At 38.9% G+C, this 12,927-nt stretch overlaps 1 protein-coding gene across 2 annotated transcripts in view; it reads right to left on the bottom strand.

Annotated features, from left to right (window-relative positions):
* The window catches only part of Nep5 (Neprilysin 5), a 100,593-nt gene extending 88,361 nt beyond the window's left edge, over nucleotides 1-12,232 (bottom strand). Inside the window, exons 1-2 of one of the 2 annotated variants that reach the window (XM_067155969.2) lie at nucleotides 12,124-12,232; nucleotides 9,343-9,421 (exon numbers count right to left, since the gene is read on the bottom strand). In XM_067155969.2, coding sequence (XP_067012070.1) covers nucleotides 9,343-9,421; nucleotides 12,124-12,154 — 110 coding nt within the window. In that variant the 5' untranslated portion in view covers nucleotides 12,155-12,232. Of the gene's footprint in view, nucleotides 1-1,961; nucleotides 2,092-9,342; nucleotides 9,422-12,123 lie in introns of those variants that run through there. The other variant, XM_067155970.2, reaches the window with a different exon arrangement.
* Nucleotides 12,233-12,927: the final 695 nt, after the last annotated feature.

The raw sequence follows: 12,927 nt of genomic DNA, 5'->3' as shown, positions 1-12,927 counted from the left end.
TGAACATCTCCCTTGGTAAGTTATTCCAATCCCTAACTCCCCTTCCTATAAACGAATATTTGCCCCAATTTGTCCTCTTGAATTCCAACTTTATCTTCATATTGTGATCTTTCCTACTTTTAAAGACACCATCCAAACTTATTCGTCTACTGATGTCCTCCCACGCCATCTCTCCACTGACAGCTCGGAATATACCACTTTGTTGAGCAGCTCGTCTCCTTTCTACCAAGTCTTCCCAAAGCAAACTTTGCAACATTTTTGTAACGCTACTCTTTTGTCGGAAATCGCCCAGAACAAATCGAGTTGTTTTTCTTCGGATTAAGATAATGGTGACTAGCGAGACATCTAGGAGTTTGCTTTCGGGTGATCGGCGTACAAACCACTCCTCTCCCTTTACGAGGCAATTGACACCATAACTGAAAATATCGATCTCTCATTATCTCTCGCACCTCTCTTTCACTGATTTTAGAGGGAAGACTATTTTTATCGATGTTCTGTTTATGGAGTGCCAGTGTTCCCTTTGACTGTAGTTTAAATTTATCAATTTACGTCCGAAAATCTAATAGCAAAGGAGAGAAATAAAATAAGATACATGGTTGAAAATCTCTGCAGATAAAATGAATTTTTTACGAACATAAAAAGGCTCCAAAAAATTTGACGGCAGATATTGGTCGAATAGGGAAAATAAAGAAATTCAAATACCTAAAATCAACCAAACCCCACGGCGCAACAGCCCCGAAGGACCATGGCCTACCAAGCGACCGCTGCTCAGCCCGAAGGCCTGCAGATTACGAGGTGTCGTGTGGTCAATGCGGTGAATCCTCTCGGCCGTTATTCTTGGCTTTCTAGACCGGGGCCGCCATCTCACCGTCAGATAGCTCCTCAATTCTAATCACGTAGGCTGAGTGGACCTCGAACCAGCCCTCAGGTCCAGGTAAAAATCTCTGTCCTGGCCGGGAATGAAACCCAGGGCCTCCGGGTAAGAGTCAGGCACACTGCCCTTACACCGCGGTTCAGCAGTTTAAATACCTGGGATAAATAATTCAAAAAAATGGTTTAGAAAAATATTCTGTAGAAAAAGCCTTACCCAAGATGGAAAGAGCGCTTGGCATCACTAAGAATTTTTAAAACAAGGAATGCTTATCTAAATAACTTAAAATAAATCATTACATTACATTGGTGAAACCAGAATATTTTTATGCAAGTGAATGTCTACTTTTGAATTATAGATAAACTTGAAGTACTAGAAATGAGAATCATGAAGAAAATCTTAACTCCAACGAAAAAGAAAAAGCCCAGAACAATTCAAATTAAGAAATAATAAGGAAATATACCAGAACAAAGAAAACATAACAGAAACAAAAAAAAGAGATGCTATTTTTTGACATATGTATAGAATATGAAAAACAGATTGACAAAACAGATATTTAAGTACATTTGTGAGAAATATTCAACAACAAGCTGAATGCATGAGGTCAAGAAAGATTCAAAAAGAATTAAAATGTGAGGAGAGGATACTGTGGAAAGAGAGAAATCTAAAAATATATTTAGAACAGATTCTACTTAAATGAGTCAGCCCCATGGTGTATAGGTAGAATGCTCGTCTCTTAAATTGAGGTCCTGGCTTCATTTCCCGTTCAGTCCACGTATTTCAATTCTGGATGGAGGACCGGTAGGTAAGTAAGTACCGTAATTAAGTAAGTAAATAAGTAAGTACGTAAACCTAATTAATTCATTTTCATGGAATACTTTAATGCCTAACTGTACAGGTATTGAAATTAGGACTCCGAGTATTTCTACAAATACAACTAACTTTTACTTTATGTTAATGAACCTCTATTATCAAGGACATAGTAGTCAGACAATTGCTGTACACAAATAAAAAGGTAGAGTATTCAGTTATTACCGTACCAAGATACACTGAAGACCAGATCTGATAATGAAGTACGAAAAGTTCTCACCTTTTGCAAGAAGCATATCGAACTCGGTGCATGAACTAATCGACTTATTTCCGTGGAATCTCCAACTTAATTCTCAAGCACGAGGAGCGAACACAGACGATTTAACACTTGCGAACTACTTGACTTTAACTACGACGCTACACTGAAATTTTAAAGATTCTTCTCCCACCATCGTAAGTCTATCTACAAAATTAATTTATTTCCCTAGCATCTTGATAAGAATTTTAAATATAATCTACCTTATCAGCACGTGTTCCGTTCCAATTTATGATCTTGCTATCTTGTTGCTGTTGTTGTTGATGTTATTGTTTTAGACCTGGGTTGAGTGGCTTGCTACTTTTCATTACACTTTATATCTCGCAGTCTAGGCTGCATTCAGGGTGATTTATGAGTAGTAATCACTACTTAGTGAGCAGATTTCTTGGTATTTTGAGCACCAAATATGATAATCACTACTTAGTGAGCAGATTTCTTGGTATTTTGAGCACCAAATATGATACAAACACGGAGGATATTCGTAACCTTTTTAGATTAACTATTTCTTTAAATGTTAGATGAAAAATGTATTTTTACTTATTTTTCAGGAGTAAACGAAACGGAGTGGCCCCGTGGTGTAGGGATAGCGTGCCTGCCTCTCGCCCGGAGGCTCCGGGTTTGATTCCCAGCCAGGTCACAGAGTTTTTCTCGACCTGAGGGCTGGTTCAAGGTCCACTCAGCCTACGTGATTAGAATTGAGGAGCGATGTGACGGTGAGATGGCGACGCCGGTCTCGAAAGCCCAGAATAACGGCCGAGAGGATGCGTCGTGCTGACCACACGGCTCTCGTAATCTGCAGGCCTTCGGGCTGAGCAGCGGTCACTGGGAAGGCCAGGTCCTTTCAAGGGCGTTAAGTGCCGTGGGGTTCGGTTTGATTTGGTTGTTGGTAAGCGAAGAGGAGAGATGAACAAACTCTTCTTTAATTTATTAGTATTCTTAATGGAAAAAGGAGGCAATTTTAAACTGTGTTGATTATTTTATCTTAAGGGGAGTGTAAAATGTGGTATTGGTAAAAAAGTCGACTTTTAGTATTTTATGGAAATGTATTATATAGAGTCTCCTCTTTAATTTTATGTATTTCTTTGATTTTGAACGACTGCAAGTATTTATAAATTCAAAAAAACATGTTACTGCAGAAGCCATTTCTGCAGATTTCGTGGACATTTGTTCAGTTAAGGCAAGATATCTCGAGAATGATTTGCTCTAGAAGGTGGTAATTTATGCTGATTTATAGTAGACATTCTGCTGCATAAGTTGGCTACATTGGTTGCTATATCACTTGCTATTTGTTTATGTGGGAAAAAGCATGATTGCATCCACGTTTTGTAAGTGGCATTACACTTTCAAGTGTGATTTCTGAGAAATTAAACTTCTTTTTTTGCAAATAGTTCCCATTTTGTCAGAAACGAATTAAGCTATAGCTCTGAAAATTGTACCTCCACTTAACACCATTGTTCTTTTTGTATGGATCTACAATTTTAGAGATACCATACATAGTGTGAACGTAAAACTGTTAAAGATAAGTTCATTTAAAAATTTAAGGACTTGACTTTAAGAATCCATGTCTTGTTTTATAATATAGATAGAACCAATAAAATAGATCAGTAAATGTATTACGTATGAATCTATAACCTACCAAAATTTAATTTTGTTATGTTGAATAGTTTTAGAGAAACTGGGATGCAGATCTGTTTAATTTAACATTACCAGGAAAGGCGTTCGATACTCCCCTTAAATAAAAGTGAATATAATTACAGTCTATTATTGTTAGTCTTCACAACGAGGCCTGCTGTGGTCCACATGGCAATTTCAATTCATCCTTCTTTGTTGTTACCTCTTCCATTTTCTTCCCTTATTCCTTCATCATTGCGCTATGCTTTATTGTTCTCTCCTCAGACCACTTTGGACCGGGTTTCCTTTCCATTATTCCTTGGAATCCTTCCATTCTCAAAATTTTATTTTTTAGTCTCTCCCTCTCTATACAGTTTCGCCTTCTATTATTCCATTTATTCGTATATCTTTCTTGACTACTTTTATCAAGTTCGTCGTTAACTCTTTCTTCCAAAGGTACTTCAATATCTGTTTTATCAGTCTGTTATCCATTCTATACCGGGCGAGTTGGCCGTGCGGTAAGGGGTGTGCGGCTGTGAGCTTGCATCCGGGAGATAGTGGGTTCGAACCCCACTGTTGGCAGCCCTGAAAATGGTTTTCCGTGGTTTCCTATTTTCACATCAGGCAAATGCTGGGGCTGTACCTTAATTAATGCCATGGCTACTCCCTTCCCACTCCTAGGCCTCTCCCATCCCATCGTCGCCATAAGACCTATCTGTGTCGGTGCGACGTAAAGCAAATAATAAAAGAAAATATCCATTCTATAGTCATGTATAAGAAATAGCAATCTCCTTCTTCTTCTTATTGCTTATGTTATATTTTCTGTGTTCTGGTATACTTCCTTATTACTTAATTTCCATTGTTCTGCTGTTTTCATTGTACCTGCGATTTTTCTCATGATGTTTCTTTCTACGACTTCCAGTTTATTTTTAATAATTATTTATTTAAGCATGTACAGTATGTTTCGTCTTATTTAAAGGTTTGTTCAGTACGTAACTCTTTTGATCAACTCCATAAATAGTTAATTATTTAGTAACTTATACTTGAAGGTAGTTCAATCGTGTTTAGAACACCTACCATTCTAATCAAACTCCTTATAAAACTTTAAAATTAAATTTACAATGAAAAGGCTTTGCTGGCGAGACCTACTGTTTACAGTGCGCTATGTCTTTTGGTATCGGCAACTGCAAATTTATTTTCTTTCACTGACCTCTCTCTCATTATCATCCTGAGGTATGAGCGATGCTAGTGAGTTGGGCGTGCGATTGCATCCGGGAGATAGTGAGTTCAAACCTCACTGTAGGCAGCCTTGAAGATAGTTTTCCGTGGTTTCCCATTTTCACACCAGGTTGTACCTTAATTCAGACCACGGCCGCTTCCTTCCCTCTCCTAGGCATTTCTTATTCCATCGTCGCCATAAAATATATCTGTGTCGCTGCGACGAAAAACAAATTTTAAAGAACTAATGGCATTCCTTATGCTGGCAGTCCTGGTGTGAAAATACCGCTCACAATCTTTATTGGTGCCTGCATATCACTAAGCTCGGCAGGCTGATATATAATAGCAACTTCTGGTTTGGTGAGGAAAGCAATGGAAAATGTCTTCACTTCTCCATAGTCGTAATACTGAAAGATGCGTTGTGACAGTTTTGCAGGGAGATCCGTTTACTACCTTACTGGGTGAGGAGAAGGGAGTAACGGGTATGGTTGCCATGGAAACGTGGGCGGACCTACTGAGGTTGCTATGGAGATAATCCTACTGGCCGACTCGGGTTGCTTGGAGTTGTCAAACCTTTCACTTCTAAATTACGTGCAACGGAACTCAGAGGTCTGAACGAACGAACAAGTGGGCGGGAAGCGAAGGGAAGGAGAAAGGAATACAGGAATGTGGCAACATCGTGCAATAGCACGTGCAAGGCTCCTCTCTTTATCCTTATCTGTCAAAACTCTTCTTTTAATACGTGTATAGTATACCTCTTCTGTGACTCCTAGGCCATCTATGACAGCTGATGGCAGAGGTTTTGATGTTTCAAACCAACCTTCGGGCTGAATACTTAACATGCATAAAATAACAAGCTAATTAAATTCGAAGTTATTAGCTAACATTAAACGTGTTATCAAAAATAGGGAATTGAAGGACTTGAAGATGCTTAAATAAATGAAAGGACATGAAAATCAGCTGGTCCAAGATCTAGAAAGTTCGTGAAAATTTCAAAAAATATAACTAGGCAATAACTTTTTGTTCAGGATATTTAGCTGCCTTTTTGCCATATTATAATAGCTTGTGTCTTTTTACGATGAATTAATAAACAGTTCTCATTAGAATAAGAGATAATCGGATTTAAAATAGAATTCATCTGATGAATTCCAAACTCGATATCAACAGCTTTATAGTGATAATATATTAGTAGATCATCTGCATGTAAATTATAGCTACAGTTGCTGAACTGAGAAGAGGTATTCGAAACAGACTTTCAACCTATTAGGTCGTGTTACGTACATTTAGTACGTGTTGAAGAGATGTTAAGTACAGAAGAAAAATGGCCAGCTGGACACCAGTGGAATCTGAACCCACAACCTCTCGATTCCGTATCGGTTGCTCTACCAATTGAGCTATGGTGGCCTAGGCCATCTTTGTTCTGTTGGAAAGGATCTGAGCTACAGGTCTGGCACTGCAGCCATCATTGACTTGGCCCTCAATGGGCGATTTAAACTCACTCTACAGTGTGATGGCAGTAGTGCAGACCCGTAGCTTACTACAGATCCTTTCCAACAGAACAAAGATGGCCTAGTTATGTACAAAAATGCAGGATTTACCTTTTTTCATCAACATATGTATGAAGACACTCGAAACATTTCTCCGATCGTGGCACCGAATTGAATATCCCTCGTTCATCGAACTTCGTTTCACAAAGTGCATTGGATTCGTCTGAACCGACGCGTTGTCCTTTTAGGAATTCCTTCAATGGTCCGAATAGGTGAAAGTCAGACGGTGCAACGTCAGGGTTGCTTAGTGGATGAAAGTGTAATGCCACTTACAAAACCATGTTTTTTTACCACATAAACAAATAGCAAGTGATATAGCAACCAATGTAGCCAACTTATGCAGCAGAATGTCTACTATAAATCAACATAAATTACCGCCTTCTAGAGCATTCTCGAGATATCTTGTCTTAACTGAAGAAATGTTCACGAAATCTGCAAAAATGGCTTCTGCAGTAACATGTTTTTTTAAATATATAAATACTTGCAGTCGCTCAAAGAAACATACATCAAATTAAAGAGGAGACTCTAAATAATACATTTCCATAAAAGACTAAAAGTCGACACTTTTTTTACCAATACGACATTTTACACTCCCCTTAAGATAAAATAATCAACACAGTTATAAATTGCCTCTTTTTTCCATTAAGAATAGTAATAAATTAAAGAAGAGTTTGTTCATCTCTCCTCTTTGTTTACCAACAACCAAATCAAACTGAACCCCACGGCACTTAACGCCCTTGAAAGGACCTGGCCTTCCCAGTGACCGCTGCTCAGACCGAAGGCCTGCAGATTACGAGAGCCTTGTGGTCAGCACGGCGCATCCTCTCGGCCGTTATTCTGGGCTTTCGAGACCGGAGTCGCCATCCCACCGTCACATAGCTCATCAGTTCATGGATAATGAACAGTAATGGATTCATTGTATTCAAAATAAATAACAAAAATCAAACAAAAATGAATTGGTAGATTAATTAAACATTTGTTGAAATACCGCCGACAGTTTCGATGAACGTGGATGCACGTTTTCGAGCAATGAATGGTCTGAACTCTTACTGCCTAAATGGAGCTAGTCGTACAAATGAAACGGAATGGATCATTAGAATTCATTCACGTAATATACTTGTAGTTCCAAAGCTTTTAGATATTCAAATTTCATGCGTAAGTGGCCCTGCTTTTCGGAGTCGAAAATTCTGCGACAACCTCTTTCTGGGGGTTATAAACATGGATAAATGTTGTCGAGGTTAAAATGAAAACTATGGTTGCCCACACTGGTGAGGTACGTGTATTACTTAATAGCGGATGAGCGGGAAAAGACAGATCTTTGGCAGGATATGTTTCAGAGTGGAAGGCAGTAATACGGTAGAGTTGGTTCTCCACATTAGGAAGGTTGCTAGTACCTGAGCTGAAACTAATTTTTCTTTGACTAATTCAAAAGATTTTTGACAAGCTGAATTCCAGTGAAAGTCTGTATCTTTTCTAAGTTGGTATGACGATCTAAGAATGAAACGGGAGATTTTTTCTTCTCCTCCTTCTTCTGGTGCTGTCTCCTCACATAAGGTTGGTGTAAATAATGAAAATACACTTTGTGTTTCCCGTATCAAATTAGCCGTTTCGTAGATTCTGAACTACTGTCGGAGGTTTCGAGTCCGGGATAATATTCCTTGTTTCGTCCACTTTTCCCTTTTATAATTTATTTTATGTTCATTTGTGTCAAGCTGTATTTATCATTTGTGAAGTTGTGTTCAATATTGGCTGCATTTCTAGGTTTCGTAAAGTATAAGGCTTCACATGATATCTCGGCAGGACGGAGCACCTACTCGCTGCTGACGATTTCTTATCATGGGTTCCTACAGTTGGTTCATTTACACCGATGCAGATTGTTCTGCATAACTGACAGGCGATCTTAAGGACTATACCCCCAAATTTTCTAGTATTCTTTCGACAGCGCAAGGAAAGAAATTGGGAACGTATTTTTCTCTGTCGTCATCATGGTGTACGAAAGTTACTACAATATAGAACGGAGTTTTTGCTGCAACTTTTCACTGAGATACCCGACTTACCCTTTGCAAATTATAGTCCTTCCAATGAAGAAAACACCTTAAAAGATATTACTTTGCAACAACATATTGAAACCGTACAGTGTCCTGTACAGCTCATTGGAATTATAGGTGCCTTTATACCTCATTAAAATCACTCCTAAAGGTCGCGTCATTGGTAGCAGTATGGGCGATGGGGATCGAGCGGCGTCCGGCCACAATGGAACCCGCGAAAGAGCGCCTGGAAAACAAAGGGAAGACAGAGCGGGAGCCAAGCCCCCGCGAAAATACCCTCTCAACTTGCAGAGAGAGCTAGAAGAGGACGCGATGCTGGAGTAGTCAGATACGCCCCGAGGTGTGGCTTAGCTTCCCAGAGTTCCAAACTAACATAAGGAACTTCCGGTTTTTTATGCACGTGTTACGGGTGCCAACGTCGGATTTTGGCGTGTAAAAATGGGATGATATTTTGATCCAGACATAGGAAAATTATGTGAGACACACCAATGAATAGAGCTGAATTTTCTGCGTTTCCCAGACTAAAAATATGTAATAATTTATTCAGGGGAAGAAATGAGGTCACCGGATGTCCAGATTTAACAGATTGCAAACACATGTGAATACAACAGCGTCACCCAAGCTAAGAGTCGCGCTCAAAAGATGACTCCACCCCCCAAGGGACGCTATGAATTAATCAAAAGCGGGAAGGCATTCTTATGCGTGGGTCATCCATTCGAGGCCCGGAAGGGTGTAATATAAGGGAAAAGCAACAACTCATGCAGCATTACGGGAGGTTGCAAATGGTGACTGTCAGTGGTGCTTTACAAAGAATATCAAAGTCGTTCAAGGGGATTATTTTGAAGGCAGTTGTATTAACGTTAAGGAACTACATGCCCAAGAGACTATATGTTGGTTTTTGTAGTCTACTTTAGTACTTACAATGCTGCTCGTGATGATACTGCCACGAGCCCTTGCTGACTGTTGGAGCCTGGGATAGACACTGTGGCAGACGACGACCCTGAAACATAAATTATTATTATTATTATTATTATTATTATTATTATTATTATTATTATTATTATTATTATTATTATTATTAATAATGCATTCATTGAATCATTCATTCATTCATTCATTCATTCTGTACCGGGAGGTACACCTCAAGCCCGTGCATTTCAATGAAGTGCCTTGAAGAACGATCATCATCAGATGTCTCTACTAAAGTGATAGTGTAATGTGTTATTTTATGGTTTCCTAAACTGACTGTATTTCTTTTTTGTTGTTTTTGTTTTGGTGTATCACAGGTTGCAACAACTATTTCAAGAAGTTTGGACTTTTCTCCAAGATGTCTCTACTAAAGAACTGATGTCATGCACTCTGGTGCAAAGTGGAATATCTCAAAATTTAAAGAAATTTTGTATTTATTGATTTTCTAAACTGAATCTATTATCCCTTGTTTTGATATTTCTAAGGTTGCAACACTTCTAGCTCTTCCCACCGACTACGAAATTCAACCAATAGGAAAATTCGTGTATTTATTTCAGGGCCAATCATAGGCTTCTTGTAACCTTGTGGCTGTCCAATAAAAATGAGAGGATGTGTCCGGATTTAGTCCAGAGCCATCCCTCACCTTCCTCTCGGGCATAAAATCTGACGCCTTTTCGAGCTAACTACTCTTATGGATCGTCGTGTTACTGAGTGTGTGTGTTAAAGGAGGAGGCGGGGGCCTCATTCTTCTTCAGGCAGAACATCAGATGTAATGGCCACCAGTTTCTGACTCTGTAGTTTGCTCCGCAAGCTGACTCGAGAGGAAGGTTCCAATCTTTAACTATGTAAGAGTGAATTTCCTAAAATGTAAAATTTCTTTCTTCTCATGTAAAAGCTCAAGTAAGTCAAAAGTACTTAACTGAAAACCGGGGATTCATTCATTCGATTAGAGCATCCTAGGACCATGTGGAAATGTTTTAATCTTTTTGACCTCTCAAACTTCTTCATCCTTTCTCGGTATTGTCGTTTCCCTTCTGCCATCCATATACTGCCTGCTTTCTTCTTGACTTTCTCTGGAACCTGATAAGAACTTTGCACATTATGCAAGGCAAAGAGCTAAGCATGTTTTAAGCTAGAAAAGGATTAATTGAAAGTTTTAATAAAATATTTGTTTTAAAGCTGCCGTAGAAAACGGAGTAGAATGACAGCGCTTATGACTGGAAATTTTAGCAGTAAAACATTAAAACGGTGTAGCAATAGTGTGTTTTAAGTTTTGGTTTTGTTTGAAGTACAGAACACTATAGTCATTAGAAGTTTAAAAGAATGAAGCTCCTGAAATAAAACACCATGGCGCAACAGCCCCGAAGGGCCATGGTTTACCAAGCGACCGCTGCTCCGCCCTAAGGCCTGCAGTATTACGAGGTGTCATATGGTCAGAACGACGAGTCCTCTGGGTCATTATTATTGGTTTTCTAGACGGGAAATTCGAGCTCTTATGAATTTTAAATTTGTTCATTTTAAGGAATCCAGTAAATATTAATGGTTAGCACTACTAAGGGAGTGGCGACTCTGCCCATCTGAGTCCCAGAGCACACTGACTCGGTGTGTAGCATCTGTAGCATCTGTAGCTCAGAGTTACGAGTGAAGACCTCATCGGTTCATATGGCAGAGGAGAAGGGCTTCAGTACAGTGTTGATGGCGGAACAGGCAGCCCAGTGCTCGGGGTAATTGAGTGAAAGATATCTGTATCCAAATTGGAAGCAGATATCAGTCGTAACGACTGTTGCCTCTATTAAGAGTGGGTGGTGAATGACAAAACATGGCAAGGCAACGGGAAACCACATCAATTAATTTTTCTTATGATGATATGATTGGATCACAGTCATGATTGGACCTGCCCAAACGCAGAACAACCTATTACGAATAAATAATAGGAGCATTAAAATTCTTCAAAGTAGAAAGGTGTAGATTAATTATTCTTCATGGAGCACGAGTCCGAGTTAAAAAATAGTCCACATGACAAGATTTCGGATATTTTGGCAGTAATAGGTTAGCATTCTTCCATTATGTAGCAAGAGTAACATACATTCTAGGGGTTCTGGTGGCCCGTACCCCTAAAGTGTATGCAAGACTCATAACATAACAGTTGTGTAGGGTAGACTATTTTTGTTACCCGCTGCTACATGTTTGCATACTAATCTATTACTGCCTAAAATTCCGGACTTTGCATATAAACAAATCTGTGATTACAATATTCTTTTAATGGTCAAGTAATCTGAGGATTCGTTCCACAACACGTTTCAGTATAAGTCCTGAAACGCATTGCGGAATACAAATTAATACAAATTGTGACTGGTAGCAGTATTAATTATTTCATAACGAATTAATTCACAATTACGGACAAGGCTTACATTAAAACATATATACATTTTATATTAATCTGAAGATGTTCTTTCAAAAGATGTAGCAGTCATCATCTTTGCATTTCTTTAGTTTCTGTTAGAAACGCTTTCTTTTATCAATTTCTGGAAACTGCACACTTGTATCGTTTCTCAGACAATTATTTTACATACGAAATATACCGAATCCCATGCCGTTAAGATATACCAAACTAACTCAACAAGTATATCTTACATACGTACCCTGAGGATTAATTACCCTGCGATATACCCAAAGGGTAAGAAGTTAATCGTGGCTGTTTAAATTGACATACAGAGAATGTTAATTCCTTACCATTCTTTTCTTTTAGGCTGTAAAAGTTCATTTTACACCGAAATTGTTCGCTCCTATTTATATATTAAAACCGAGATAAACAAATGTCTTCAAACACAGTACGTGTGTGTCTCATCAAAACCTGCGAGTATCTGAGTATTATCTTGAACATGCTGCTTGCAAGCAAACAACTACAGTGTGAACAGGAATACTTAAAATGAGTGTCTCTTCAAAGTAATTTATTTTCAGACAGTTTTCGTGACACTAAATCAGGTAGATTCATTCGCTGAGGTTGCGTCAACGCCTGTCCTTGAGATAATTCATTGCGACATTGGTATTACTGTAGTTCCAGCGCTGACTGTAAAATACTGCATGTCATATTCAAATTTGTTGATGGGCATTTCGGATGGATGGACATGCTGTTGGTTAACCTTTGGAGTAGGTTTTGCAAGCTCAGCCCTTAACGTGAGAACTGAAAGGGTTGAGAGGTTGGCTATAAGTCAGCTGTTTCAGTTAAGTCAATGCGATGAGGACTAAGATAAGAATAATTGAGAAGGTTATTTCCGAAAGGTACCAACGAGCCAGACTACCTGCTGTGTGAAGAGGACACAGACTAATAAACAGGCAACAATAAGTTAAGTGAGGTCATTCATGGTTAAATAGACTTTTCTGTTTGTGTGTGTTTTTTTACTACTTGCTTTACGTCGCACCGGCCCAGATATATCTTACGGCGACGATAGGATAGGAAAGGCCTAGGAAGTGGAAGGAAGCGGCCGTGGTCTTAATTAAGGTACAGCCCCAGAATTTACCTGGTGTAAAAATGAG

The sequence above is a fragment of the Anabrus simplex genome, chromosome 11 (assembly GCF_040414725.1).
Source record: "Anabrus simplex isolate iqAnaSimp1 chromosome 11, ASM4041472v1, whole genome shotgun sequence".
Lineage (NCBI taxonomy): Eukaryota > Metazoa > Arthropoda > Insecta > Orthoptera > Tettigoniidae > Anabrus > Anabrus simplex.
Note: the sequence above shows the minus strand (reverse complement) of the source record. Positions and strands in the feature narration are given on the sequence as shown.